The 27,983-nt window shown below is 38.7% G+C and overlaps 1 protein-coding gene across 1 annotated transcript; it reads right to left on the bottom strand.

The window, feature by feature from the left end:
* Positions 1-1,925: 1,925 nt before the first annotated feature.
* Positions 1,926-20,912, bottom strand: C15H11orf97 (chromosome 15 C11orf97 homolog). The gene is made up of 3 exons (XM_030918814.1): positions 20,768-20,912; positions 15,709-15,813; positions 1,926-2,362 (listed from the first exon to the last, which is right to left on the bottom strand). Exons 1-3 carry the CDS (start codon positions 20,910-20,912, stop codon positions 2,097-2,099), a joined length of 516 nt encoding a protein of 171 aa, XP_030774674.1. The 3' UTR covers positions 1,926-2,096.
* Between the last annotated feature and the right edge of the window lie 7,071 nt (positions 20,913-27,983).

The raw sequence follows: 27,983 nt of genomic DNA, 5'->3' as shown, positions 1-27,983 counted from the left end.
CTTCCTAACTGGTTCCTGTTTGCTACATGAATCCTCTTTAGTAACAAGTTTTGTGTTTGTTTTTTTTTAACCTCTTGTCTCAGTTTCTCAGTGGCTGTATTTTTTCCCTTACTGAGCCCATATCCCAGAGGCTGCATCCCTGGCCTCCTGGGGCCTCTACTCCTGTGTGACACTTTTATTGAGCTCTCATCTCACTTCAGGTTTAATAGACATCGTAGCTCGTGGGCACTTGGCTCAGAGACGCAAGTAGTGTCTAGTGGTTGAATGCATGGACTTTGGAGACAGACTGCTTTGGTTCAAATCCCAGCATTTCTACTCTTCTACTTGCTAGCCGAGCGACCGAGGGTAAATTATTTCACCTCCCTGTGCCTCAGTTTCCTTATCTGTGAAATGAATTATATGTTTCATGTAATTGTGGGTAGACAGAGAGAGAAAGAGAGACGAGGGGGGGGCAGAGAGAAGAAGAGGAAAGAGAGAAGACAAAGAGGAGAGAGAGAGAGACAGAGGAGAGAAGACAGAATAGAGAGACGGGAAGGAGAGAAGAGAGAAATATTATATAATATATAAATACTAGATATAACATTAAATATATACTATATACATATATGGTATATACATACATATATAGTATATAGTATATATAATAATTTTATATCTTATATGAATATATATACTATATAAATACTATCTATAATACATAAATATTATATTATACATACATTATTAATAATATAAATCTATATAAATATATAAATATATACTACACAAAAATATAATACATATATAGATATATAAAAATAATAATATAAATATTATAATAAATATAAAATACTATACTATAAAATATATATAATATAAATACTATACTATACAAATATATATACTATAAAATATATATATAAATAGTATATACTATACAAATATATAATATAAAATATATAATGTATATTATATATTAAATACTATTTATATAGTTATTAATGTATATTATATTAATAATACAATATTAATTTATTATATAATGTATGTTATATAATATAGAAATATTATATCATATATAATATTATATAGTATTATATCAACATAATATATAATATATTAATTACAAATTATATAATTATATTATATAATATGTAAGTTACAAATTATATAATTATATAATTATAATATATAATCTCACTCTGTCACCCAGACTGAAGTGCAGTGGTGTGATCTTGGCTCACTGCAACCTTTGCCTCCCAGGTTCAAGGAATTCTTCTGCCTCAGTCTCCCAAGTAGCTGGGATTACAGATGCATGCCACCATGCCCGGCTAATTTTTGTTTTTAGTAGAGATGGGTTTTCACCATGTTGGCCAGGCTGATCTCGAATTCCTGACCTCAGGTAATCTGCCCATCTGGGCCTCCTAAAGTACTGGGATTACAGGTGTGAGCCACTGTGGCCAGCCTATTATTGTATATATTAAGAATCTAGAATAAGCAATGCTATATAGCATTGCTATTATGATCATTATCTTGGTGAGTACCAAGTTTGAATTTTATCTAATTCTCCCTTTTGACCATGGTAATCTCCCAATTGTAAGGTCTATTTTAAGGACTTATGTAACTAGCTGACATTGACCCCTAGATTGTCTGGACACTGTGCTTCCATATGAAGACCTCTGTCTTCCCCAAATCCTGCTTCAAATGTTCCTTGGCAGACACTGGCTATGACAGTGAGGAATGAGTAATATTTTGTTCCAAAGTTTATGTCTGCTGAGGAACAACGGTATCCTAGGCCCAGTCTGGTGGCCTCATTCCTGGAATAAGGTGAAACTAAGAGAGCCAAGCAAAGTAGCTGCCATGTTCTTCCTTCATTCTCTCATTTCCCTTTCCTCATTTCCACTGGGGAAACAATGATCCTCTATCTAGAAGAAAAGACAGTACAGGATTCCTCTTCACAAAGGCTGACTGTGTGCTAGAAAGTCTTGTGTAGATAGAAAGTAAAGAAAAAAGTCATGAGTGTAACCCAGAGGATGAACTTCTGTTGTATCCATGGGGGTAAATTGGTTAGATGAATTGTTACAGTTTGAGTTCCATAATGACATAATATGGCCAAACTAAAAGCAACCCAAGAGAAACAAGTCAAAGGAAGGTTGAATTCTGATTGAGATCTTTAAACAGAGCATATACCACTTGTCTGTAAACTGCAAAGTCCCCGTAGGGGCTTCAGTGGAAGTCAAGGGCATCAGGGTCTTACTTCTCAGTCCTCCGTGCCTGGAATAGTACTTGGCTTGTGGCAATAAACTGTTTCTGCTCGGCAGTCCTGGCTTCAAGCCTTCTACAGGGAGATTCCTTTTAATGCTCCAAATCCCTTCCAGGGCCACTGTCAATATTTTTAAAGCAAGAAAATAATTATTAGCATATTCTCTTTTTAGCACAGTATTTTAAAGTTTTTAGTTGGTGATTTTTAAAATTTATTTGGGTGTGGGTTATTTGGTTTGACTAATCAAACCACCCAAATCTTTATCATTTGTTTAATCTTTTATTCCATTTCATTCATTCAACCATTCTCTATGCAATTAAACCTCTACAGTGCTCTTAGATCATTTAACTTACCCCTAAACTAATAGATAATAGAAACATCCATAACAAAATAGAGAAGGATCAGGAATAAATAACAGTCAATAAATAGAATTCATTTAGTCAACTTTATCTGATTCTGATTTAATTACTACAGTAAGAGAAAATATTTCCAAAGATAAAAGGACCAAAAATCACTACATTAATTCATCCAATAGTTAATTCATCCAATAGATCCAAGAATCCTCTAAAAGCCACAAACTAGATGCTGTTTAATCTCCCCTTGAAAAGAGCAACAATAAACTCACTAGATCCTATGTTTTAAAAATCATTGCAAAATACCTGGAAAGTGATGTTTGCCCATTGATAATTACAGTTCTTGGACCCGGATGCCTTTCAATAAGGTTTAGCAAAGATTCGCACTTGGTTGTCCTCCATATGCTAAAATCACCTGGTTACGTTTTGAGACTCAGCAAACAAGCACGTGGTGAATGTCCACTGCGTACAAAACTGCAACCCAAGTCTAGTAAGTTGGTGAATTTGGGTGAGTTGCCGTAAGTTGTTTTTCCCATTTCTAAGGCTGCAAATATTAATGCCAAACATTCTTCATAGATCCAAGGCTGCCCACTGGCATCCTCACCGATATTTGATCCCTCTCTAAAGGGTTCCATAGCAAGTAATTACTAGCAGCATAGTCTCTAGATTCAGAGGAGATCTGGGTTTTGATCTTAGTTCTACCATCTATCAGTTATTTGATTTTGACCAAGTTATGTAACCCACTATGTCTTAATTTCCTCATTTTTGAGACAGGGATGATAATATCTACTTGAAGGATTATTGTAGGATTTAGATGAGGTGGCTGTAAAGTGCTTTGTACTCAATAAATGATAGCTATTTTTTTACAGGGAGACTGATTTTACTATCCAAGCATGGACTAAGATTCCGTGACTGGAGGTACAGTCATTGAACTGACTTGCCAAGCTGTATGTCAATACCTGCCTCTCCTTTTCTACTCCTGAGTAGAGTAGCTGAAGTTATCTGTCAAGATTAGTTTCTCTCTTCTTCAAAGACCTTCAAGGAAGATTCCACAATCTCCTATTTAAGACCTTAGAAAGTTTAAGCTGTACCTTCTATCTAACCTAAATCTTCCCCTGCCATGCAAGCCAGTTTCCTCTTCTATCCTGTTCAGAGATACAAAAAGGCTGCTCCCGAACTGAAGGAGATAGAGACACAAACAACCCTTCAAAAATCCATGAATCCAGGAGCTGGTTTTTTGGAAAGATCAACAAAATTGATAGACCACTAGCAAGACTAATAAAGAAGAAAAGAGAGAAGAATCAAGTAGATGTAATAAAAAATGATAAAGGGATATCACCACCAATCCCACAGAAATACAAACTACCATCAGAGAATACTATAAACACCTGTATGCAAATAAACTAGAAAATCTAGAAGAAATGAGTAAATTCCTGGACACATACACCCTCCCAAGACTAAACCAGGAAGAAATTGAATCCCTGAATAGGCCAATAACAGGTTCTGAAATTGAAGCAATAATTAATAGCTTACCAACCAAAAAAAGTCCAGGACCAGACGGATTCACAGCTGAATTCTACCAGAGGTACAAAGAGGAGCTGATTCCACTCCTTCTGAAACTATTTCAATCAATAGAAAAAGAGGGAATCCTCCCTAATTCATTTTATGAGGCCAATATCATCCTGATACCAAAGCCTGGCAGAGACACAACAACAACAAAAAAGAGAATCTTAGACCAATCTCCTTGATGAACTTCAATGCAAAATCCCCAATAAAATACTGGCAAACCAAATCCAGCAGCACATCAAAAAGCTTATCCACCACGATCAAGTTGGCTTCATCCCTGGGATGCAAGGCTGGTTCAACATACACAAATCAATAAATGTAATCCATCATATAAACTGAACCAAAGACAAAAACCACATGATTATCTCAGTAGATGCAGAAAAGGCCTTTGACAAAATTCAACAGCCCTCCATGCTAAAACCTCTCAATAAACTAGGTATTGACGGGACGTATCTCAAAATAATAAGAGCTATGTATGACAAACCCACAGCCAATATCATACTGAATGGGCAAAAACTGGAAGCATTCCCTTTGAAAACTGGCACAAGACAGGGATACTCTCTGTCACCACTCCTATTCAACATAGTGTTGAAAGTTCTGGCCAGGGCAATCAGGCAAGAGAAAAAAATAAAGGGTATTCAGTTAGGAAAAGAGAAAGTCAAATTATCCCTGTTTGCAGATGACATGATTGTATATTTAGAAAACCCCATCGTCTCAGCCCAAAATCTCCTTAAGCTGATAAGCAACCTCAGCAGAGTCTCAGGATACAAAATCAATGTGCAAAAATCACAAGCATTCCAAACAGAGATTCAAATCATGAGTGAACTCCCATTCACAATTGCTTCAAAGAGAATAAAATACCTAGGAATCCAACTTACAAGGGATGTGAAGGACCTCTTCAAGGAAAACTACAAACCACTGCTCAGCGAAATAAAAGAGGACACAAAAAAGTGGAAGAACATTCCATGCTCATGGATAGGAAGAATCAATATCGTGAAAATGGCCATACTGTCCAAGGTAATTTATAGATTCAATGCCACCCCCATCAAGCTACCAATAACTTTCTTCACAGAATTGGAAAAAAAACTACTTTAAAGTTCATATGGAACCAAAAAAGAGCCTACATTGCCAAGAAAATCCTAAGCCAAAAGAAAAAAGCTGGAGGCATCACGCTACCTGACTTCAATCTATACTACAAGGCTACAGTAACCAAAATAGCATGGTACTGGTACCAAAACGGAGATCTAGACCAATGGAACAGAATAGAGCTCTCGGAATTAATACCACACATCTACAACCATCTGATCTTTGACAAACCCGATAATAACAAGAAATGGGGAAAGGATTCCCTATTTAATAAATGGTGCTGGGAAAACTGGCTAGCCATATGTAGAAAGCTAAAACTGGATCCCTTCCTTACACCTTATACAAAAATCAATTCAAGATGGATTAAAGACTTAAATGTTAGACCTCAAACCATAAAAACCCTAGAAGAAAACCTAGGCAATACCATTCAGGACATAGCCATGGGCAAGGACTTCATGACTAAAACACCAAAAGCAATGGCAACAAAAAGCAAAATTGACAAATGGGATCTAATTAAACTAAAGAGCTTCTGCACAGCAAAAGAAACTACCATCAGAGTGAACAGGAAACCTACACAATGGGAGAAAATTTTTACAATCTACCCATCTGACAAAGGGCTAATATCCAGAATCTACAAAGAACTTAAATTTACAAGAAAAAATCAAACAACCCCATCAAAAAGTGGGTGAAGGATATGAACAGACACTTCTCAAAAAAAGACATTTATGCAGCCAACAGACACATGAAAAAATGCTCATCATCACTGGCCATCAGAGAAATGCAAATCAAAACCACAATGAGATATCATTTCACACCAGTTAGAATGGCAATCATTAAAAAGTCAGGAAACAACAGGTATGGAGAGGATGTGGAGAAATAGGAATGCTTTTACACTGTTGGTGGGACTGTAAACTAGTTCAACCATTGTGGAAGACAGTGTGGCAATTCCCCAAGGATCTAGAACTAGAAATACCATTTGACCCAGCCACCCCATTACTGGGCATATACCCAAAGGATTATAAATCATGCTGCTATAAAGACACAAGCACACGTATGTTTATTGTGGCACTATTCACAATAGCAAAGACTTGGAATCAACCCAAATGTCCATCAAGGATAGACTGGATTAAAAAAATGTGGCACATATACACCATGGAATACTATGCAGCCGTAAAAAAGGATGAGTTCATGTCCTTCATAGGGACATGAATGAAGCTGGAAACCATCATTCTGAGCAAACTATCACAAGGACAGAAAACCAAATACTGCATGTTCTCACTCATATGTGGGAACTGAACAATGAGAACATGTGGACACAGGGTGGGGAACATCAAACACCAGGGCCTGCTGGGGGTAGGGGAAGGGGGGAGGGATAGCATTAGGAGACATACCTAATGTAAATGAGTTAACGGGCGCAGCACACCAACATGGCACATGTATGCATATGTAACAAACCTGCATGTGTGCACATGTACCCTTCAACTTAAAGTAAAATAATAATTAAAAAAAAAAAAAAAAAGAAAAGAAAAGGGCTGCTCCCCAGCCTCTGGACAATAAACTTAGTAGCCCATGACATTTATTTAATACCCCCAGTGCCTGATACCCTGTGGGAGACCAAGGAAATAGATTTGGACTTGTGGTTGACACTTTGTGAAGATCCAGTATGTGGAAAGCAGTATAAAATCAGGAAGCAGAACCGTGCAGACAAATCACATCAAATTAGATGGAAGAACTGTACTAGTTAAAGTGTAAGTGTGCTCTTTCACATGCAATCACAAGAATGTCATAGAGAAAAACACCTGAAATATAAATGCGGATGCCCAGAAATGCATTAGAAACTCTCAAAGCAAAATATGGTTATGCATAAATATTTGCTATATTCAGGGATAATGGTTGCGGGAAAAAAATAATAGCCCTTCATACATGTGAAGTGATGTTTGGGTGAAGAAGTTCCAGAAGGTGATATATTTGACTGGATAAAAGCGGGTCTAGAAAAAAACGTGGATGCTCTCTGAGGCAGCTGCTTCTTTTAAGAGAAACTTAACTCCCTCAGCTCAGGGCATGTGCATTCCAGAAGGAGGAAGGCAGAGAAAGCCAGAAAGGCTTCAAGTGTTGACTCCTCTCAACTGAAAAAGAAAAGGGCAGCAGGTACAAAGGGAGAAGCTAGAAAAAAAGAATCAAATCTGTTCTTGAGGCTCAGAATCCTCTAGAGATTCCTCTTCTCTCTTCCCTTCTCATGCTTCCAACACTTTCCACTCAGAAACCTTTATAGGTGTATTTTTATACTGAATTTTAAAATGACTAAACCATGCCTTTATGCCCAAAATTTTAGCCAGTAGGACCTGGCCTGGTTTTATAGGGAAGATAAGCTCACACTTTAAAAATATTTGAGTTCCCTTCAGCTCTCTCTGGACTGTAAATAATGAACATTGGAGCTTGAAAAGCCAGTTTAGAGCCATATCATCTGTACTTCTCTTGTGCAAACAAGGTCAGAGATTTGACTAGAGAAAGAAAAATATAAGTACTTTTAATTTATGTCTGGCGACTCCTAGGCTCTATAATTGTCTCGACATGCCTTTGGTGTCTAGTAAATTCCTCCTATATTGTAGGTGCAGAAAACATTTTAATTGAATGAAATAATGAAATATATCCACATTTGCTTGGCAACATTTTGCACTTTCTAAGCTTGTACTTAATGTAGTAAATAAACTGGATTCAAAATTAAGTTTCCATGTATTAAGACACATGTAGAACTCATTAATGTATTTGGCAATACACTTCTGAAATTCATTGGAAAAGGAAGTGCTGTGTAAGGGGAAAATTAATAAGTTTATTAATCAAATTTTTCATGACTACTATAACCTTTGTAGGTTTTAGCCAGAAAAATACAAAAGCCCTTGCAACTTGAAAACATTAAATTAATACATCATTTTATTTCTGCAAAGTCCTTTATAGAATAGAAATGCAGAAATAGTTTTAAAATAAACAATACAATAAATGCACTAGTTCCATAATGAATGTCTCACAAGCCTACATTTTTCTTTTCTTTCTTTCTTTTTTTTTTCTTGAGACAGAGTCTTGCTCTGTTGTCCAAGCTGAAGTGCAGTGGTGAGATCTCAGCTCACTGCAACATTCGCCTCCTGGGTTCAAGCAATTCTCCTGCCTCAGCCTGGAGAGTAGCTGGGACCATAGGCGCATGCTACCAGGCCTGGCTAATTTTTGTATTTTTAGTAGAGATGAGGTTTCACCATGTTGCCTGGGCTGGTTTCAAACTCCTGACCTCATGTGATCGGCCCACCTCGGCCTCCCAAATTGTTGGGATTACAGGCATGAGCCACTGCGCTCAGCCAATTCTACATTTTTGTTTTTGAAAAGTTGTAAGGAAAGGAAAATCTTCAGGAAATCACTGAGAATATATGAATGATGGACATTAGCTAAATTCTTCCTTATCCAGAAAGTTCTATAAGTTGCCCAAATTCCATTTTATCTGATTAAAAGGTCTGATGAGAAAATTACACTCCTTTTTTTTTTTTTCTCAGTATGAGGTTAACCTTTTCAAGTAGACCCAGGTTCTTTGTCCTTATCTGATGGGAATGTGGAAAGCCTCTGAAACCTGTTTTACCTCAAATTTGAACCTGGAGGCTAAACTGAAACTGAACTTAGAGAAAACGAGCAACATTTCTTTTTTTTTTTTTTAACTGAATAGAACACTATTTGCTACTAAATCAATTTCAAATCTCTGTTCTTCTCCAAAGGCATAATCTTATGTTTTAAAGAGAGATGGAAGAACCCAATGACTAAGAGCAACAACATTAGCTTCTGACAAATCTGCATCCAGGTATCAGTGTGACATTGGACAAGTCACCCCCTGAGCCTCAGCTTCAAGTTCTTCAAAATGTGAATTAAAACAGCATATATCTCACTGGTTATTGCAAGAATTAAAAGAGATTATTTGCAAAAAATGTATCATGTGCAGAAGAAACTCTATAAATGATAACCATTATCACTATTATTATCACCATAATTCCCAACATCAACATCATCATATAAAAAGACATCCCTACCTCTCACCCTGGCATCCAGTGTTTCTAACTCAGCCCATGTATCACTGCATCAAGAGCCTACAAGGAATCAAAAGTCCACAGAAGGGAGGACAAGAGGCCTGTCAGCCCATTATTTCTATTGTCACTAATGGCATTTCCTAGACCCAAGTATAGAGTGCAAAGTATCAACCATGTGAGACACCTTGTCCATTTCAGTGTCTTCACAGCCCTTATTAGCTGTAGTCACAATATGACCGCAAGAACAAGTAGGACAGCTCATTCAGATAAGAGCCCCAGTCTGAACAACTCTTTCTCCTGAGTCTCGCTAGCTATGCAACCAATGGTATTCCCAAAGAAATATAATGTTCATTCTGTTCAACATCCATAAAACTCAACTTCTGAACCTTTTGATTTTTTTTACCAATTTCATTCAACCAAAGGAGAAGAGAAAAAACACAGAAATAACCACACAGCTTCTGGGTACTTCCATAATTGTCACTGTCAACTCATTCAAAAATAAAACATGCTATAATTTAAGTTGTTTACCTCCAGGACAGATGGCACTCTTAATAGACTCTTCAATAAGTTCACCTATGCTTTGCTACATAGCCCAGTATTGCAGTATTTTATCTATAGTTAAGGAAAATCCAGTCTGGACTCTTACCGAAGTCTCACCTTCAACAATCAATTACTTTGTTGTGAGAGTATGTGGAGTTGATTGTCTTAAAATTCAAACAAACCCAGCTAATTCATACATAGCTACAAATATGCTTTGATCCATGCGTATATGTTGGGGTCCCTAGAATTTAGACAGGCTTGGGAATATCTGCAAAATACTATGTAGTGTTTATCCAAAGTCACAAATTCAAATATGCATAGGAAGAGGCCAGGCCAGTAGTATAAGTAAAGCTGGTCAGGGGTAAGAAATAATTGGTTCTCCCTGTCTTTCCCTTTTTTACTACTTTTGATGAAGGCATCATACAAGAGAAACAATTTTTTCTATTTCTACAATGAGAAGAAAAAACCTGCAGCGGGCACGTGAACATACATAACTTGTGATGTTTCCCACTGGAGTAGGGAACTTGGTGTAGGATGCTGAACAGTGGAGTGGGCAGGTCAGCACGGGGCATTGTAACCCAACCCCAGCCACTGTTGCCTGATGCAAACGGTGCCTTGGTGTTGTCAAATCATCCTTTATTCTCCCTGCTCCATCACCACTCAAGAAAATCTAGACATCTAGATTTGTATATAAAATTTCTAATTTTAAAATATGCACAACTGGTTCAGATATTTAAAAAATATACTGCAGGGCAAATAAATATGTCCGCAAGGTGAACCTGGCATATGGGTCAATATTTTGGGATCTTGAGCCAAACTAAGGTACCTCTCACAGTCTAATTAGATGTGGAACATGGTGGTCTGGTGTGGAGATAGGGGATGGCTCTGTGGTTTTGCATTTGGACCTTAGGCCATGCTATTCATTGGGATGGGTGATATAGGGGAAGCAGCAAGTCGGGGAGAGGTATGAGTTTTTTGTGTGTTTTTGTTTGTTTGTTTGTTTGCTTGTTTGTTTTGAGACGGAGTTTCACTCTGTCTCCCAGGCTGGAGTGCAGTGGCAGAGCTCGGCTTATAGCAAGCTCTCCAGTTCACGCCATTCTCCTGCCTCAGCCTCCCGAGTAGCTGGCACTACAGGCACCCGCCACCGCACCCGGCTAATTTTTTTTGTATGTTTAGTAGAGACGGTGTTTCACCGTGTTAGCCGGGATGGTCTCGATCTCCTGACCTCATGATCCGCCCGTCTCAGCCTCCCAAAGTGCTGGGATTACAGGCATTAGCCACCGTGACTGTCCCAGAGGTGTGAGTTTTGTTTTGGTCATGTTGGGCCTGAGTTATCTTATGACTTATGGGACATCCAGGAAAGGAAGTTTACCTGCAAGGACACATTTCAGAGGCATCCTAGAGAGGCCATAGTGGAAAGTCTGAGAAAATCCCAGGAAACCTAATGGAACAAGATTACAAGACTGTCGGAAACATTCTGATAAACATCAAGATTTGGAGAATGGAGTGAATAAAAAGAGCGCTTAAGAGAGGGTGAGAAAGAAGTAGAGGGAGAACCAGGACAGTTAATTATCATGGAATTTGAGAAAGGAACAAGGTTGAAGGAGAGAGCCATCAACAATGCAAATGTTGCAGAAAGCTCAAGCCACCTAGAGGCAGAACAGTATCCACTGCATTTAGCCATAATGTGTCACCAGAGACACCATAGTGAGCAGAAAGTCTATGGAATTGGGGGTCAGATCTGAATTTGGATCTGGTTCTGCTACTTAATGCATTACCTTGGGCAAGTTAAAAACCTCTCAAAATCTCAGTTTACTCATCCTAAGATGGGGATCAGAATATCAATATCATATAGCTTTGTGAGGATTTGGGGTAAGCAAAATTAAGCCCCTATCCTCAGATAGCTTGTGTTCTAGTGGGACAGATAGCCAAAAAAGAAGTATATAAAGAAAGATGGATGCTCCTCGACTTACAATGGAGTTACATCCTGAAAAACCTATCGTAAGTTGAAAAAAAATTCTAAGTAGAAAATGCATTTCATACACCTAACCTACCAAACATCATAGCTTGGCCTGGCCTACCTTAAACATGCTCAGAACACTTACATTAGAATGGCTAACTAGAAGCTGCGGCTCATGGCCACTGCCCAGCATTGCAAACGAGTGTCATACGGCATATCACTAGCCCAGGAAAAAAGCAGCTTTCACACCATCACGTTGAAAAATCATTAAGTTGGACCGCAATAAGTTGGGGACTGTCTGCATAAAATTTCAGGTAGCAATAGAAAACAGGAGAAAGAAGAAAGCAGTATAAGGGATTAGAAGGTGACTTGGAGGACAGTTTCTATTTTGACCTGGTGGAGTGGAAAGGCCTCTCTGAGAAGACGGCATGTGCAGTTGAAGCCTGAATGAAGAGAGAGGAAGACATCTGAATGTCTGGGTGACATTTAAATGTCCCGAGGGGTAAAAATGGGTTTGGCATGTTCCGGAATGTCAAGAAAGCCTGTGTGGTTAATTAAAGTGGAGTGGGAAAGTACAGGAGATGAGATCAGAGAAGTGAGCTGGCCATAGAAGCATGAAATCTAGTCTCAGAATAATAAAAAGCCATCAGACAGCTTTAAGCATGGAGGTGACATGTAACGATTTATGTTTGTAAAAGATCCCTCTGGTTTCAGTGCAGAGAATTAACAGTAGCAGGGGCAGTAGTAGAGGCTGTTATAGGATGCTATTGCCGGGCCTGCAAAAGGTGACAGGGGCTTGGCAACGGTGCTGGTGGGGGATTTAGGATATATACTGAATTCAACAGAATTGGCTGATAGACTGGATATGGAGTTTGAGGAACTGACTTCTAGGTGTTTGGTGGTACCATCTCATGATATGGGAAAGACTTATGGGTTTTTAAAAGCCTGGGGGTAGAGAATAAGACTTCTGTTCTGGACATCTTAAGGTTGAGAGGCCTATTCGACATCCAAGTGGAGAATCAAGTAGGTTTTGGGATTTAACGGGAAAAGTATAGGGTAGAAATAAAAACTGCTGGAGTCATTAGCCCAATAGGGCTAGATCTCCCAAGGTGTGAGGGTAGGTAGAGAAAAGAGTCTGTGACTGAGCCCTCTAAATTATACAGGCTAGGAGGAGGGAGAGCCAGCAAAGAAGATGGAGAAAGAATAGCTAAAGAGGTAGGAGCAAAACCAGGAAATTGGAGCATTGTGACCTACAGGCCAAGCTAAGAAAGTGTTTTTGGAGGGAAGGAGAAAACAACTACATCAGACGTTACAGAGAGGTTGAGTATGTTGGAGGGATCATTGGATCTGACCTTCAAAAGGAAGGCTATTTGCAATCCTGGGAAAGAACAGTTTCCCTGGACCCATGGGAGCAAACGCTTAATTAGAATAGGTGAAGTAGCAAAGGAGAAGTAAAGGGATGGAGAAAATGGTTAACATGTACTTACATTTAAAAATAGCAGCTATAGGAACCACACAATTCTCTAAAAGTCTTATGCAAAATTCTGCATGTATGTAACAAGATGTGTCTTCCAGGAAAAGAAGCCATAGCTGTCATCAGATATATAAAGGAGGGGTCACTGCAAACTGAACTAGAAGCAAAGGTTCAATGACTGGCCTCTAGACTCTGAGGCTGGGCTGAAAGAGTGTGGCACCCTCTCTAGATGCTAATTCCCTGTTCTGGCCAATGGTATGTGGCTTCTAGCCATGATATATATTTTAAAAAGAGCAGGATTTCCCACAAGTATATCATTTTAAAACCCAAATTTATAGAATCTATTCTCAGCATTGGAAGATTTTTCTAGGCTAAAATAGTACCTCTGTGCCACCTCTAGTGAATGTTATTTTAAAAAGCAGCCCAGACAGTCTTCATTTTATATAAAGGATATTTGAAAAGATCGCTTAGGAAAATGAATTTTTATAAACCAAATGATACATCCTATTCACTCAGACTGTCTCACAATCTAATGTATCCAATAAGAATAATACAACATACAGCTAGTGTATAAACTAGCTTTTATATAGATTTTTAAAACAATGAAGATAAATCCAAAATAGTATAGACTTAGAAAAAAATGTTAAACACCAGGAAAATAGTACACGTAGGCAAGGCTTCCCAGCTGAAATCTAGTAGGTCATTCTGCATCCATTCGTTTAATTCAAAATAGACTTTAAAAGTTTCCTTGAAGATATTATGGAAGCAAATTTCAACATTTTATTGGTCTCTCCTTTTATAAGAATAGGTCATACGAGAAGACCCAAAGGAGTTTCTATGTCTGCTTTAGAAATGTAAAGTTGGGTCAGGCGCGGTGGCTCACACCTGTAATCCCAGCACATTGGGAGGCCAAGGCGGGCGGATCACTAGGTCAGGAGTTCAAGACCAACCTGACCAACATGGTGAAACCCCATCTCTACTAAAACTACAAAAATTAGCTGGGCGTGGTGGTGTGTGCCTGTAATCCCAGCTACTCAGGAGAATGAGGCAGAAGAATCACTTGAATCCAGGAGGCGGAGGTTGCAGTGAGCAGAGATCGTGCCACTGTACTCCAGCCTGGGTGACAGAGCGAGACTCCGTTCAAAAAAAAAAAAAAAGTACAGTGGGCACAACATACATCATGTAATCTGAAATGATGGACTTCTGGTCCTGCAGCCTCTCTCTTAGGAATCCTTAGTGAATTGAGACCTCACTTGCAGGTTGACCAACAATTCTCCATAAAAAATGGCAAGGTCTCTTAATGAAGGAGTCTATGCAATGCAATAGTTTTATTATTTCTTCTAGGAACTGCTGATACCCAAGAGTGTCACAATAAAAATCTGATGATTGGGAGAGCATGAAATATACATCTAGTAATCGTTGAGAAGGAACCATGAAAATGAAGGGTGTCAGCAGTTTCAAACTAACATCTGGGATTCTGGAGCTCCTAGAGCATCTCTTGCACACATGAACGATCAATAAGAGCTACCAACGCTCAGATCCTCTATGGGATGAAATCTTTGAATGATTTGACCATGTAAATGACTTAGGTTCTGCTAAGTCAGTGATTTGTAAAGTCGGGTACTGGACCAACAGCATCAATATCATCTGGTAATGTTGTAGAAATCCAAATTCTTGGGCCTCACTGCAGACCTACTGCAGTGGTGGCGCCAGGGGTGCCAGGGGTGGCGCCCAGCAATCTGCTGTTAGTGAGCTCCCAGGTAATTCTGATGCAAATCTAAAGTTTGGAAACCACTGTTACTTGTCATATGTATATTGATAAAGATTAAAGATATTATTGTGTTTTTCAGTTTTTCAGGCACTTGGAAAGCATTGTACATGTCATTAAATAGAAATAACTCCACCAAGAAAGTGGGACAGCAAAGTACATATCGATATCTACTTCATTTTTTTGCTTGTTTGTTTGATATGGAGTCTTGCTCTGTCACCCAGGCTGGAGTGCAGTACCACAATCTCCGCTTACTGCAAGCTCCGCCTCCAGGTTCACGCCATTCTCCTGTGTCAGCCTCCCGAGTAGCTGGGACTACAGGCGCCCACCACCACGCCTGGCTAATTTTTTGTATTGTTAGCAGAGATGGGGTTTCACGGTTTTAGCCAGGACAGTCTCGATCTCCTGACCTGTGATCCACCCACCTTGGCCTCCCAAAGTGCTGGGATTACAGGCGTGAGCCACTGCGCCCAGCCTATTTTTTTTTCTAGATATGAAGATTTATTGGACATAAGCAAATTAATTATAAACTAGTTCAAGAACTTTCCAAAAACCTATTTTTACTTCAATAGTATGGTTTTATAATAAAATACTCTGTCATCAAATAGGCAATTTCATATTCATTTCACAAATATACTTCATTTGTCACTGAGATTACCTGCAGCTGGATTTTTAATGTGGCATTCATCTCTCTTAATATAAAGTTCTTCTTCCAGTACTTCCTTAATTCTCTTATGTGGCTCACAATATAAAAATTTCTTCCCTATAAAGGCATTAACAAAATCAATTACTTAGTATAAATTCTGCCCAATCTTCTAGCCATTATATCTACATGATAACAATTTTTAAAAAGAAGACATGTTATTTCATACAAATATCAGACAATTTGCCCTGAAGGCTCTATCTTGAAAAGATCTCTTCCATGGGAACTTTAGGTTCTTTTGGGACTTCACGTTTTCATGTAATTCCTGAACTTGCAGGGTAAGTTTCAGGTACCTCTTTTAGGTGTTAGGAAGAAATATATAAAGTTTTCTCATTAGCTTCAAGAAAACTTGCACTCATTTATTCAATGAACTCTTATTAAAGACCTACTCTGTGACAAGCATTTGGCTAGAGGCTGAAGACAGAGCAATGAATAAGACAGATGTGTGTATGGAGCTTACAATCCAGGTACAGGAGACAGAACAAAATCTCAGCATTTTTAAATCATCATTTTAAAAGACTGAAATTGAATTGTAGTAGTGAACCACTTATGGACATAGGACTTTTCCCTGGCTTCTAAATCTGGACCTATAGGACATGACTACTACAGTCAAGGACTGAATTGTTTGTTCTAAACACCGTAGCTACATTTCTTCTGCTCAGTCCAGATGTCAGAACTCCAGAGAAACAAAAGAGCTCTGTGCTATTGGGCCTACCCATATCTGCAATCTCTTCTGTCAGCCTCTCTCTCTTGCTCTCTGAGCGCCAGCCACATGGCCCTTCCGTTCATTCCTACCTTTGCACATGCTGTTTTTGCTACCTGAGCTGCCTTTCTCCTGGTTTTGCCTATATAACTTCTACTCAAATTTTAGGTCTTGCCTTAAACATTAGTTCTTTAGGGAAACTTTCCCTTACTCCACAATCTGGAAAGGACTTTTTATCATGGCACCCTCATTTATTTTTCATTTTACTTACTGCATTTTGGATACAGCTTCATTTCTTTATATACAATTATTTGTGTAGCTATTCATTTAATATCTATCTTCTTTACCAGATCACAAACCCCATAAGGGCAGGCATGTTGTCTCTTCAGTTCATCAGAGTCTTAGAACAGAGCTTGATGTAATAATAAATGCTCAACAAATGTGTGTTCAGTTAGAACTAAAGCACTGTTAAATTGGAGCTCTAACTAAAGACTACTCTGTGTGCATGTCTGTCAATGCAGTTATACGGTAACTGTGAATGTCAGTGAACCGATAGTTCTAATCTCAGTACCCAAAAGCTCAATTCAAGGAACCATTGAAAACCTAAACAACTGAGTACTTTAGTTGTTTATGATTTGATTTTAAACTCCCATATATATGGGCAGGTATCTCATCTTTTCCAGACTAATCAATAAACAACACAAGTGAGTCAATTTGATGGGGATGCAGACTGGCACAAATGGGGCAAGAGATCTGCTGCTTCCGGCAGTGATCCCAGGTCATTCCTAGTCATGAAGACCCAGACACACCCTCAGACATGAAAAAGTTAGAATTACATACTTTTAGGGTCTCATTCTTGTTTCCCCAAAGTTGGAAATCATATGAATAAAATATGGGAACAGCATTACTGAAGCCTAACTTTGGTTTAATCTGTTAAATCATGATCTTCAGGCAGAAAAAGGGTTCACAAACTTGGCTAGGAAGAAAACTAAGCCTATAACAGAACAACAGAAAGGAAAAGATCACCTGCTGTCAGTACAGGTCTCCTGATAAATTTCAGTCCTGCTGCTAGGAAAATGTACAGAAGAAATCACTAAAGGTGATTTGAAGAATTGTGGTAATTGGGAGAGTACTAAGGAGCTAGTACGAGCAAATATCTCCTGCTCGGGAGAAGAAAGGAAAGGAGGGGAGAGAAAGGGAGGGGAGAGGAGAGAGAACTTTCAGGCAGAAAAAGTTTTCACAAACTTGGCTAGGAAGGAAGGGAGAGGAGAGGAAAGGAAAAAGGGAAGGAAAGGAGAAAGGAGAAAAGAAAGGAAAGGAAAGGGGAAAGGAAAGAGGAAATGAGAAAGGAAAGAAAAGGAGAAAGGGAAAGAAAAGGAAGGGAAAGAAAATAAAAAAAAAGAAAAAAGGAAGGAAGGAAAAGAGATAAAGAAAAATCTACAAACTCTAACATAGCAGTTTGATGTTGATCTTTACCAGCATTTTGAGTGGATTGGTCGATAGATGTCTTGTTTATATAGACATGAGGAGCTGTGATCACTGAGAAGGATAACTAAGAACAATGTTATTCCAGAATTTCTTTTGAAACAATAATTACTCCAGGTTTTTGGGATTCTTTGTTGTTGTTGTTTGTTTGTTTGCTGAGAGCTAATAGCAATTGCATCTTACATATATTACTATTTCCCTTTCTCACAATGACCTATGGGCAAGTATAATTATTGCTGTTTTATAGTTGAGAAAGTAGCTTCCTTAAGTCATAAAACTAAAATCATGAAAATGAGAAGCCACACCTACCTGAGTCTCCCAAGCTCCTAGGGTTATTAAAAATTGTTTATAGTTTATTATAACCCATAGTTACAGATCCACTGCACTCTACTAATCAGTTCATACCTAGAATACAGGTTTCAGTGATTTGATACACTGGAGATTGTTGGAAGAAGTGGCCAGCCAGCCAGGTTAGAGCACTACAAGTGATCTTAAAGGTGACATTGGCCAGGCACGGTGACTCATGCTTGTAATCCCTGAATTTTGGAAGGCTGAGGTGGATGGATCACTTGAGGTCAGCAGTCCAAGACCAGCCTGGCCAACATGGTGAAACCCCATCTCTAATTGTTGTATATCTAAAAATACAACAATTAGCCAGGTGTGATGGTGCGTGCCGGTTGTCCCAGCTACCTGGGAGGCTGAGGCAAAAGAATTGCTTGAACCCGGGAGGGGGAAGTTGCAGTGAGCCAAGATTGTGCCACTGCACTCCAGCCTGGGCAACAGAGTGAGGCTCCATCTCCAAAAAAAAAAAAAAAAAAAAAAAGGCAAAAATTAAATAAATGAATAAAATAAAGGTGACTTTAAGTCTATGAAAGATTTGGTTGGTGGTTGAATAGCCACCTTTATATAATTCAAGGATGTTTACATGGGAAACAACCACACTTCGTGTTTGAGAGCAGGCCTGTGATTAGGGAATAGAAGCTGTAGAGAGACTGAAGACTTTTCCAATAATTAGAGACATTTGAAAATTGACTGAGTACTTTGTGCTTGTGCGAACAGCCTGTCTCTACTTAGGCTGAGCCCCTAAAAGGAGGTTCTGAGGGAGACTGAGGCAGGAACTCCTTCATTTTCCCACCCCAACTTTGTGAGCTTGTGAAAGTTTGGACATCTGCCTTAAGTCATTAGTCCTTTCCCTGAAACTTGTCCAATGCCTGGCATGTAGTAAAGACTCAACATATGTTAAATTGATGAGTGAATGTTAATCCCACCTTTTACTCCTAGAGCCACAGGACTAAAGAAACTTAGATACTAGCATGTTTAATGGGGAAGTTTCCTGATAGAATTTGAAGTAGGAGGCGGGGCGCAGTGGCTCATGCCTGTAATCCCAGCAATTTGGGAGGCTGAGGCAAGCGGATCACTCGAGGCCAGGAGTTGAAGACCAGCCTGGCCAATACCAGGCGCTACCCTGTCTCTACTAAAAATATGAAAAAACTAGCCGGGCATGGTGGTGTGTGCATGTAATCTCGGCTACTCAGGAGGCTGGTGCACGAGAATTGCTTGAACCCAGGAGGTGGAGTTGCAGTGAGCCCAGATCATGCCACTGCACTCCAGCCTGGCAACAGAGCTGTCTAAAAATAATAATAATCATAATAATTTTAAGTAGAAGTAAAGAATCTCCATTACCCAAATATACTGAATTTATGTGGGTAATCTCCATTACCCAAATATACTGAATTTATTAACTATATCTAAGCAAGTCCTCTGCATGCTGCTGATAATAACAAGGAATGACGTTTCATAGTCATACTGGAGCTGATGCCTAGGGAAGAGGCCCCTTTCACCAGGAGGCCATGGTTCTGTAACTCCTTGATGAGGTCTCTGGGGAGGAGAGTGTGTGGTCCACCAAAGGAGGTGCTTCAGCCCAACCCTCTCTCCTGGGGCCCGCCAGAGCAGAGGAACTGTGGAGAACCCCAGTCTGCTCTCTAGAAAGGCAAACAAGGAGGCGCTGCAGAAGGGCTGGAAACTACTCTGTTCCTCTGGTCTATTATTCTCACCATCATTCCTTAGCACCTACTCAAGACCTGGGGGTGCAAGACGCTGTGAAATATCTGTTAATTCATGAAACAGTATGGGTGAGTAACAACCTGGCTAGGACCCAAATTACAGCCACTTCCACTGTGGCTGTGGGCCAGAACTGTCTTTACCTATTTGAATATTGTGTGTTTGGCAGGGCAGAGAGCAAAGAACAGTGCGTTAAAATGTGACCCATAATTATAAGATTCTAAAAGGATTGGGTAGTTGTAGACTGAGAGTCCAAGAGATGGAAATTAAAAGTGATTTAAGTATTTCGCCTGCACTGACTGACTGTGGCAAGTCACTTTCTTTCCTCTGGTCTAGATCTCAATTTCCTCATCTGTAAAATGAAATAACTGGCAAAATGAGCTGCGTGTTTCTAAGGGTGTATACGCATGCATACATACACACACATATACATATACAAATGCATGTATAACATGGTATACATATAAATGTGTGTGTATGCGTGTGTGTGTTTTAATTCCTTTCAGAATAATGCAACTACCGATTAAATCGGAGCTGATGTCCAGACCCTGGGTTCAGGCAGGCTATCGGGAAGGACGGCTTGGAAAGATGAACCGATGCTTTCTGCCACAATGCCATCATCTCTGGCTCTCCCAAAAGCAGTAGCTCCACCTCTCCTGCCCCAAACCTTCTCAGCCAGTTCCACTGCGGTTTCCCCCAGCTGCCCCGTCACTCGTTCTCCACGCCCCTCCTCCCAGTAGCGTCCGCGGCGGGAGCTGAACTCACACTGCTGGCCGTGCTCTAGTGGGCCGCGGCCGGGCTCCCCTCGCGCCTCGCACCCCAGCCCTGCTGGCGGCGGAGGCTGCTCCTCTTCGCGACCCGCCTCGGGCGCCACCGCTGCGGTCACCACCACTGCCTCCTCGCCTGTCATGCCGCAGCTGTCTTCTGAGAGCCCCGAGCACAGTTTCCTTCTCAGCTCAGTCGCCGGCCGCCCGGCACGCGAGGCGTCTCGGGTTGCCATAGTGACTGCCGATTCTCCCCGCCCCTAGCCCGCCTTCCGAGGCCCTAGGTATCCCGCGCGCCAAAGAAGGCGCTGAAGTTATGGGGCTGGGGTTATTATTACCATTGACCAAAGCAAAGGACTTTCCATTAATTTCTCGTTAATTTCTCACACGAGCTCGGCAAGAGAGGCTTTACTATTCCCAGATACAGAATCCGAGATTCAGAAAAAGCGAAGGAAACTGCATGAGGCCTCATAGCGAGGAAGCGGCACCGTTAGAATGTGGACTCAGAAGTCTGGTCCCAAAGCCTACAGAACAGATCACTGCCCAGAACAGAAAAGTTAGAAGTGGAACTGGTGTGCAGGTGAGTACAAGGCACCGTCGCTGCTTTCATGCAGCCTTGTGCCTGTCACATCCCGCTCCCTGCTACACACACACAACGTGATTGAATAAGTAAATGCTGATGAATCCCAACTTTCACGTTGTAAATTATTACTATTATTAAGCAAATTGTAGTTTCCAAGCTCTTTTGTATTCACAAAACTAATAAACTAATAACTAACTTTACAGATGAAATCAAATTCAGCAAATTTTAATATGAAGAGCAAGTAGAAAAATTCAGGGTTTTATTTGGAGCATAAGGTTGCTTTTGCCTTGGTTTTGGTTTTGCAGTCCTTAAAAAATGGATTATGTTGTGGTGTTAATTTTATGAAAGTTGAATATGCATTGTTTTATAGTATTAAATCATTCTACAAGGCTTGCAACCAAATACAGGAGACCTCCTCTGTCTCCACTGTACCCCAGAGCCAAACACTTTTAATACCAAATCCTTATATTGCTGCTTTTTATGTTTTTCAATTTTAGATATCATGTTGATTTTCATACTCCCTGTGTCACATATACTTATTGCTCCTTTATACTATTATAGATAAATTGAAATTTTGACTAGAGTAATATTTAATGTTTACATTACTATCACAATTGTATTAGGCTAGTCTTGCATTGTTATTTACTTGAAACGGGGTAATTTATAAAGAAAAAAGATTTCATTGGCTCACAGTTCTGCAGGCTTTACAGGAAGCACGATACTGGCATCTGCTTGGCTTCTGGTGAAGCCTCCAGAAGCTTACAATCATGGTGGAAGGCAAAGGAGGAACAGGCAGCTCACATAGCAAAAGCAGGAGATCGCTCTCTCTCTCTCTCTCTCTCTCTCTCTCTCTCTCTCTCTCTCTCTCTCTCTCTCTCTCTCTCTGTAGAGAGATATCTATCTATATTTTATATATAGAGAGAGAGGCAATTAAAAGGTTGTGTGGAAAGGTTGTATTCCTTTTTTTATATCTCTGTATCTTTGCACTATTTTCTGAGAGATTTTCTGAGAGATTTTTCTTAACAGGAGTTTGAATTTCAAACTGCTCCCCAGTACCCACAGTGTTTCTCCAGGCAGTTCAGGCACTCCTCATTCATTTAATACACATTTATTGAATGACGGCTTTGTGTCAGGAGCTATTATATGTGCTAAGGATGTAACCATGAGCAAAACATACAAAAATCCCTGCCCTTATGTAGTTGAGCTCACATTCTGCATAAGATTTGATTTGAACAGAGTTGTTGATGTGTGTGTATGTGTGTGTATAACTTTTACCTAATATGTTTGGAGTGAATTCATCGCCATTCTTACCCAGCTATGTTACTGCCAACATGCCTTGGCTTTTGCTGAGCCCTTCACCTATCAGAAGTCCATATGGCTGAAATAATTTGATAGGTGAGTTATGGCAACTCAAATGGCAGAAATAATTTCCAAAAAGTTATTCTAAATGACTTATACTCATTATATCCTTACCTAATATGGGTTTATATAATTTTAAAGCAAAAACACTTAGATTTCATTTGATTGACTCATGATGCTATTTTAACATTATGTTCTTAATTTTTATCAAGAACCAATGGGAAAAAAGTCAAATAAGAAATATTTCTGAATTTTAAGTGAAACTATTTTTAAAGATGCTGTTCATTCTGTCAACTATCATTTGTTAGTTTTCACAGAATAAACTTAAGATTAGTTTCACCAATATCAGAAATGGTAAATCTATACCTAAAGATCTTACAGGCATTAAAAAGATAGGAAGATATTCTGAATAATTTGATGCTAGTAAATTTGACAATTTAAATAAAATAAATTACTTAAAAGGTTTCCAAAAGAAACACAAGAAGAAACATAGCTTTAGTAGAAGTAGTTATAAAAATATAACTACTAAAAATATGGAATTTAAAATTAAAACACATTCCACAAAGAAAAAGCCTCACTGGTACATTCTTCCAAACATGTAAGAATGAAATAACACCAATTCACCAATTCTATCCAACCTCTTGCAGGAATTAAAAAAAAAAATGTTAACACTTCCCAACTCATCTTTATACCAAAATCTGAAAGAACATCACTAAAAAGGAAAATGATAGGTCAATGTCTCTCCAGAAGATCAATTCAGATATTAAATAAAATATTAGCAAATGTAACCCAAATGTAGCATGTTAAAAAATGGATAATATATCACAATCAAGTTTTGATCATTGCAGGAATGCAAGGTTGTTTAAAATCAATACTGTATAATTTACCACATTAAAAAAATTAAAAAGGAAGAAATGAAACTGTCATTAGCTGTCAACATGGCTGTATACATAGAAAATTCAGGCCAGGCGCAGTGGCTCGTGCCTGTAATCTCAGCACTTTGGGAAGCCAAGGCGGGTGGATCACAAGGTCAAGGGATCAAGACCATCTGGCCAACATGGTGAAACCCCGTTTCTACTAAAATTACAAAAATTAGCTGGGTGTGGTGGCGCGTACCTGTAGTCCCAGGTACTCGGGAGGCTGAGGCAGGAGAATTGCTTGAACCTGGGAGATGGAGGTTGCAGTGAGCCGAGATGGCGCCACTGCACTCCAGCCTGGCAACAGAGTGAGATTCCGTCTCAAAAAGAAAAAAAAAGCAGAAAAGAAAATGAATGTACAGGTAAGCTATTGGAATTAATAAATTTATCAAGGCCAGGGGACACATGGTCAATAGAGAAAAATAAATGTTACTTTTTTATAGTTAAAAAAATTAAAAATGGAATGTAAAATACAGTAACATTTATAATAGCATTGAGAGCCAAAAAATACATTAAGAATAAATCTTTAAAAGGAGAGAAAGAATTCCAACAGAATACTCTAAAACATTATCAACAAAAAGTAATACCTAAATAAATGCGGAAATATATTACAGTATATTCAAGAACTGTAACACCGAATATTACAATGATGTTAATTTTCCTCAACTAGATCTAGAAATTTCATGTAATCCCAATATGAATCTCAGCAGGGTTGTTTCAAATAGATGTTGACAAGGAGATTCTAAAATTAGAAAGTAAATGTAGCACTTTGGCAGGCTGAGGCAGATGGATCACGAGGTCAAGAGTTTGAGACCAGCCTGGCCAACATGGTGAAACCCCGTCTCTACTAAAAATACAGAAATTAACTGGGTATGGTGGTGCATGCCTGTAATCCCAGCTACTTGGGAGGCTGAGGCGGGAGAATGGCTTGAACTCAGGAGGCAGAGGCTGCAGTGAGCTGAGATTGTGCCGTTGCACTCCAGCCTGAGTGAAAGAGCAAGACTCCGTCTCAAAAAAAAAAAAAGGTAAATGTAGTGGGCAAGAATGGTCAAAACAACCTTGAAAAATAAGAGTGAAGTTGGAATATCTACACTACCACATAATAAGACTTACGGTAAAGCCAAAATATTAAAACTGGGGTATTGGGGCAAAGATAGCTCAATGAAACAAAATAGAGTCTAGAAACAGACCCAACTAAATATGATCACCAGATAAATGACAAAAGTTTCACTGCAATGTAGTGTGTGTGTGTTTATATGTGTGTGAGGGGTTATTCCTTTTAATAAGTGGCATTGATAAATTGGATATTAATATGGGAAAATGAACTTTGACTCCTACCGTGTGTCAAATGCAAATATCAACTCAAAATAGCACTAAAGGTAAAACACAAAAGCTTCTAGAGTATAACAATGAAAAAAACCTTCATGATCTTGGGGTAGACAAATATTTTTCAACAAGGAAACCAAAAGCACCAATCAAAAGAAGGCAATAGATAAATTAGAGGTCATTAAAATTAAGATATTCTCAGGCCAGATGCTGTAGCTCATGCCTGTAATACCAGCACTTTAGGAGGCCGAGGCAGGAGGATGGCTTGAGCCTAGGAGTCTGAGAACAGCCTGGGGCAATATAGTAAGATTCTGTCTCTACAAAAACAAATACATGAATTAGCTGCACATGGTGGCATGCACCTGTAGTCCTAGCAACTTGGGAGGCTGAGGCAGAATTGCTTGAGCCCCAGAATTTGAGGCTGCACTGAGCTACAATCACACCAGTGCACTCCAGCCTGGGCAACAGCACAAGATCCCTGTCTCTATAAAGTAAATAAATAAATAAAATTAAGATATTCTCTTCATTAAAATCACCAGTAAGAGTGTGAAAAGGCAAGCCACAGACTGAGAGAGCATATATCCAAAAAATAACTAGTATTGAAAATATATAAGGAACTTGTAAAAATAAGAAATGTGCACACATCCCAGAAAGAAAATGGAGAAAGATGAAGCACTTCATGAGAGAGGAGATCCAAGTGGTCAGTCAGCACACATAAAAACATTGCTTCACATCACTGGTCACCAGGATAATGCAAATTAAACTACAATGAGCTAATACTACATGCCCACTAGAATGGCTATTTTAAAAAAAAAAAGAAATGAAAATCAACAAACCTGGCAGTAACAAGAACCATGGGCATGTGGAGCAATGGGAACTCTCCTTTCCTGCTAAGAGTGTAAATTGGTACAACTACTTTGGAGAAATGTTTTGGCAGTTTTTACTAAAGTGGAATATAAGTACATCCTGTGACTCACCAGGCTTTACTAGATATGCACTGAAAGGTATAGTAGGTACACCAAAACCATGTACTAGAATGTTTATGGCAGCACTATTCATAAAATCCCCAAACTGGAAACAATGCAAAATCCCACCAAAAGTTAACAATATCATGTATATATAAATTATTACATATTTGTATAACAGAATACATCAATAAAAAGAACAAAACCCTGCTACATGCAGAAATGGAGAAATTTCATAGACGTAATGTTGACTGAAATAAACCAAATGCAAAAATATACGTAAGTTACTACATTTATGTAGGCAAAACTAAATGATGGAAATAAAAGTTAGATTGTAGTTACCTTTGAGGGAACACTGAGCGGAAGCACAAAGTAGCTGTTGGAGGTGCTGATTATGTTCTAGATCTTGAGCTGGGTGATAGTTACATAACCCTATTCACTTTGAAGAATTCGCCAAGATTTCTGAATTTTACTTTGTGTATGCTATAGTTCTACAAAATTATACAAAAATTAAGAATATTTTATTTAGAAAAAAATGTCTAAAAATACTTTTACTCATAAAAATGTGGTTTATTTGATCAAATTAAAAAATATGCACAAAACAAACATAAAGAAAGGCTGGGCACCATGGCTCACACCTATAATCCCAGCACCTTTGGAGGCCAAGGCAGCAGGATTGCTTGAGGCCAGGAGTTTAAAACCAGCCTGGTCAACATAGCAAGACTCTGTCTCTATAAAAGAAAAATTAAAAAATTAGCTGGGCATGGTGGCTTGCACTGTAGTCTTAGCTATGCAGAAGGCAGAGGCTGGAGGATCTGTTGAGTCCAGGAGTTCAAGGCTGCAGTGAGTCATGATCACACCACTGTACTCTAGCCTTGGTGATAGAGCAAGACCCTGTCTCAAAAAAAAAAAAAAAAAAAAGCAATTACTGTCTTCCTCTTTTTTCATTACCAAAAACCTTAAAGATAATCTATCAATTTTAATAACTATATTGATTTAGGTAGTTTATTTCCTTCTTTCTCCTTCTAAATGGCTTTTGATTTTTTTATTTCCAATTGTTATACGTGTGTCTTCAATTATATACCAATGCATATTCTCTTGAAAGAAGTTACTGACACAAATAATTATAAAGGGTACTGTTTTAGGTATGAACTGTGGTTTCCATTTTTCTCTTTTTAACTTTTTTTTAGGTTCAGGGGTACATTTGCTGTATAGGAAAATTACATGTTGCAGGAGTTTGGTGTACAAATTATTTCATCACCCAGGTAATAAGCATAGTATTCAATAGTTTTTCAATCCTTACCAAAAAAACTAAAAATGAACAACAAAAACAGAATGAAAAAACCCCAGGATAGTTGGCTTATCCTTTTAAAATTTCAGTTACAGTCATGCATCACTTAATGATGGGGGTATGTTCTGAGAAATGTGTTACTAGGCAATTTCATCCTTGTTCAGTATCAGAATGCACTTACACAAACCTAGGTGGCATAGCCTACTACACACCTAGGCTACTTGGTATAGCCTGTTGCTCCTAGGCTACGAACCTGTAGAACATGTTACTATGCTGCATACTGTAGGCAATTGTAACACAAGGAAAGTATTTGTGTATCTTAAGAAATCTAAACATAGAGAAGGTACAGTAAAAATATGGTATAGTTGACTTTAAAAGGTACACCTGTAGAGTGTGTACTTCATGAATGGAGCTTGAAGAACTTGGTGTTGCTCTGAGTGGGTTAGTGAGTGAGTGGTGGGCAAATGTGATGGCCTAAGATATTACCGAACACTACTATAGACTTTATCAACACTACTGACTTAGGCTGCACTAAATTTTTGCAAACATATTTTTCTTTCTTCCATAATAAATTACCCTTAGCTTACTGTACTTTTTTTACTTTATAAACTTTTAATTTTTAAAAACATTTTAACTCTTGTAATAACACTTAGCTTAAAATGCAAACACCTGGCGTAGCTATGCAAAACTATTTTTTTCTTTATAGCCTCATTCTATGAGCTTTTTTGTATTTTCAATATGCATTATTTATATATTTTTTTACTTTTTAAACTTTT

This window comes from Rhinopithecus roxellana, chromosome 15, assembly GCF_007565055.1.
Source record: "Rhinopithecus roxellana isolate Shanxi Qingling chromosome 15, ASM756505v1, whole genome shotgun sequence".
In the NCBI taxonomy this organism is placed as follows: Eukaryota; Metazoa; Chordata; class Mammalia; order Primates; family Cercopithecidae; genus Rhinopithecus; species Rhinopithecus roxellana.
Note: the sequence above shows the minus strand (reverse complement) of the source record. Positions and strands in the feature narration are given on the sequence as shown.